A 4,564-nucleotide genomic window follows, 5' to 3' on the forward strand; every position below is an offset into this window, starting at 1 on the left:
GTGCACAGTGACATCTATAGGCCATTTGTATAAACACCACATATTCCCTCTATAGTAGGAAAGCATTTGAACAAATATAATAAACAGCAACAATTAATAAGTATGTATCTTAAAGCAATATTATACATTATTCACATCACATAGTCCGTGGTCCATGCAGGTAGTTTTCTGATTCTCTTAGTGCGCCTTATAGGTTCACTTTCTTCAGGCCTATTGCAGTTGACATCAGGAGTAGCAAAATGTTCTTCATCAATTGGAGCTTCTCCAAAGTCATATCTAACAGGAGCAATACGACTTGCATTCCATATGCGTCCAGCTGTGTTTGCACGTTTTGAGCAGGGTAAAAGGGCAACTATATATATATATATATATATATATATATATATATATATATATATATATATAGACCAAAAAATGACCAGCAACACCAGGATTTCAGTGAAAAAGAAATGTATTCATATGTGCATATTTAGCCAACGTGACGTTTCGGTCCTCTCAGGGACCTTTCTCAAGGCAACTATGCCTCCCATTACAACAAGTTTATATAGCCAATAGTGAACAAACAATTAAGGAAGTGACATCACCCTATTAAAGTGATCAGTGCAGTTTTAAGAACATTAAAAGCTTATGATCTGATATACAAAAATTCCCACATATCATTAATAAGGGTGATTAAGATACAGTTATAATATTATATAAAATGTTAGAATACATAAAAAGCTCTAAATAACAGTTATTTGTTGTGAGTCCTGTGTATATAAAGTGCAAGTAGTGAATATATCAAGCCACCAACTTTCAGCAGGTGAGATGAATATCCTGGCTCGAGGGTTATCCTTTGTACCGTCAGCCACAAAACATAGATTTTGGAATGTGGTAGACAATTATAAATTTACCCGTACTCTCAGATTAAAAGAGTATTTTAAAGCTAGGCCCGGACCCACAACAATGGGGGAATCTTGCCCTGCTCTTAATACGAGAAGTGACTTTGACCCTGGCACGGCCAATACATCCCTGCGTACGTTTTCTAGGATGCTGAATGAAACTGTATGTCAACTTCCTAAACTCACTGAACATAGGGGTAATTTGACAAAGGACGAACGGGCAACTCTGAAATCTTTACGGGAAAGGACAGATATTATAATAAAACCTGCTGATAAGGGTGGTGCCGTAGTAGTATTGGATTACTCATACTATAGGAGTGAATTATTGACGCAACTATCAGACCCTAAATGTTACCAACGTTTAACCTTTGATCCTACTTGTAGATTCCAAACGCATTTGAAGAAAATTTTGGAGGAAGGCTGCACTGGTGGTTGGATATCCGAGAAAATGAGGGATGCGATGTACGTGGAATATCCGGTAAGACCTGTCATGTACTCTTTACCAAAAATCCACAAAAACCTCACACATCCGCCAGGGAGACCTATAATAGCAGCAGTGGGCTCATTAACTGAAAAAGTAGCTAGATATGTGGATTCTTTATTGCAGCCTCTGATACAGGACATTGGTTCCTATGTACAAGACACCACTGACTTTCTCCATGTGGTAGAGAGTATTGACCTAAATGATTTATCTTTTATCCTGGTGACAATGGATGTCAATAGCCTCTACACGTGTATACCACACGATGCAGGCATAGAGGCCACCAGGGAATTAATGTGTGGGAATGCACTATACAAGGGACCTCCAGTGGAATTCGTCTTGGAATTATTGGGGTTCATACTCAGGAATAACTACTTTAAGTTTGAGACCCAGTTTTACCTCCAACTTTTGGGGACCGCCATGGGTTCAAATGTAGCCCCCTCTTATGCTAATGCCTTCATGAATCAATATGAGATACAACATATACTGAACCATGGTCTTTTTCGCAAATATGGGGGCTATTACAGACGTTATATAGACGATCTGTTCTTTCTGTGGTTTGGGCCGGAGGAAGACCTGCATAGTTTTGTGGAGGATCTCAATAAGTTACCCACAACTATACGGTTTACTTTACACTATGATGTGGAGTCCATTCAATTCCTAGATGTGATGATTTATAAGGATCGGGAATTGTATTGCTTGCAGACTAAGGTCTATCAGAAGCCCACAGACAGAAATACATTGCTCCACTATAAAAGCAGTCACCCAAAACATCTTTTACATTCTCTCCCAAGGTCACAAATGTTACGGGTCATACGTATTACCAGTAAGGAACAAGAAAAACTATCCGCTTTGAACGTAATGGCCGCACAGTTCCTGGAGAGGGGTTACCCCGAGGCAGTGGTAAATGAGGCCAAGCTATGGGCTATGACCCTTGACAGAAGGGAGGTCTTAAAGGGTGAAATGTATCAGAAAAGGAAGGAAAATAAAGACAATGTGCTATATTATACCACAACCTATGATGCCCGTACCCCAATAATGAAAAACTCTGTTTTACAGCTTTGGCCTATAGTGAAAACGGACAGAGAATTGACTGCGGTAAACTCAAAAAGGATTCGGTTTGGCCATAGGAGAAACAAGAACCTTAAGGAGCTACTGTCATCCGCAGATCCGGTAAATAAATATGATAACAATCAGAGGGGTGTACAAAAAATGGGCTCATTTCAATGTGGTAACTGCGTAATGTGTAATACACTGATTCTGGGGAAAACATTTTTCCACCCACACACTGGGAAGCCATATGATATAAAGCACAGACTTACCTGCACATCCCGAAATGTGATTTATATAATTAAATGCCCCTGCGGTCTTATATACTGCGGGAAGACTAATAGACAATTACGTGAAAGGATTAGTATGCATCGTTCAACAATCCGGGCAGCATTGGAACCTAAACCAAAGAAAAATGTCAAACAGGATATATCTAAACAACCAGTAGCCCAACACTGGCTACAAGCTAAACATCCTGCCTCTTCTTTTAAATGTATGCCTATCGACTGTATCCAGGATACCCCAAGAGGAGGGAACACAGACCGTATGTTGCTCCAGAGGGAGGCATTCTGGACATATGAACTGGACTGCGTGGCTCCAAGGGGCCTAAATACGGCATTGCAGTTAAATTGTTTTGTAGCCACAGGATAAGTAGATAGACTATAGTAATTGATCAGTATGGCTTATATACTCCGTGGACATGTTCATATAATCATATATTATGGATCAGTTGGATTGGAGACATATAGTGAAATATAAAAATATAAAAATATAAAAATATAAAAGTAAAGTAAACTAAATCAAATTAATATGAACATAATTCACTGAGGGGTCTCGAGCCATGACAGACTAGATACAGATGTTTATAATATTTATAATATTTTAAATTCTTTTTGCACCTTGCACTCTGCACTTTATATACACAGGACTCACAACAAATAACTGTTATTTAGAGCTTTTTATGTATTCTAACATTTTATATAATATTATAACTGTATCTTAATCACCCTTATTAATGATATGTGGGAATTTTTGTATATCAGATCATAAGCTTTTAATGTTCTTAAAACTGCACTGATCACTTTAATAGGGTGATGTCACTTCCTTAATTGTTTGTTCACTATTGGCTATATAAACTTGTTGTAATGGGAGGCATAGTTGCCTTGAGAAAGGTCCCTGAGAGGACCGAAACGTCACGTTGGCTAAATATGCACATATGAATACATTTCTTTTTCACTGAAATCCTGGTGTTGCTGGTCATTTTTTGGTCTACATAAAATCCCTTACCGGGCACCCAGGTAGAGAATCAGGAAGCGGTGTGCCACCCTACCGACTATATATATATATATATATATATATATATAGTCTGTGTGAAACGACCGCACTCTGTAGACCGGACTTAGTGTAATTCCTGTGGGTGCAGGGTCCAAAAATTCATATATAGATTTGCTCATAAGGATCCGCACACCAAAATTCTTTCATCAAAATTCAGTGCTTTATTCAGTACATAGATCCGACGTTTCGGCCCACATTAGGGCCTTTTTCAAGGATAATCCTTGAAAAAGGCCCTAATGTGGGCCGAAACGTCGGATCTATGTACTGAATAAAGCACTGAATTTTGATGAAAGAATTTTGGTGTGCGGATCCTTATGAGCAAATCTATATATATATATATATATATATATATATATATATATATATATATATATATATATATATATATATATATATAAAGATGCTTGGGTGTCCGCACTCTGATTTGTCGCAGGCAAGGTGCACGATCAATTGGAATGATACAATCGATGCAGGGATCAGCCCACTCTAGTAAAGGTGAATTAAAGTGTTTTATTTGTAACACAGCAAAAGTGTAAGTGAGACACAGCTGACTAGTTGGTTCACAGCAGAAATTAATTAATTAAGTATGTGGATTTTACAATTCTTGAGGTATGGCATACAAGTTATGGATTTGAAAGTTTATCAGTAGCTGTTCTCTTTAAAGACATTTTTATGGAATAGTTGTAGAGACCCTGAGATTTAAGTGTGGTTTTACTTTAATAAAATACTGGCCTTCCTATTTATTTATCTTTTTTCCATATTAATAACATTGGGATAAGCCATAATGTTTACCGGCCAGGTGGCAACCCTACCCAGG

At 37.8% G+C, this 4,564-nt stretch overlaps 1 protein-coding gene across 1 annotated transcript; it reads left to right on the forward strand.

Annotated features, from left to right (window-relative positions):
* The first annotated feature begins 1,270 nt into the window (after positions 1-1,270).
* Positions 1,271-3,702, forward strand: LOC108716342. Its single transcript, XM_041564089.1, has 2 exons — positions 1,271-1,359; positions 2,422-3,702. Exons 1-2 carry the CDS (start codon positions 1,330-1,332, stop codon positions 3,061-3,063), a joined length of 672 nt encoding a protein of 223 aa, XP_041420023.1. The 5' UTR covers positions 1,271-1,329; the 3' UTR covers positions 3,064-3,702.
* The last annotated feature ends 862 nt before the right edge of the window (positions 3,703-4,564 follow it).

The sequence above is a fragment of the Xenopus laevis genome, chromosome 5S (genome assembly GCF_017654675.1).
Source record: "Xenopus laevis strain J_2021 chromosome 5S, Xenopus_laevis_v10.1, whole genome shotgun sequence".
NCBI lineage: Eukaryota > Metazoa > Chordata > Amphibia > Anura > Pipidae > Xenopus > Xenopus laevis.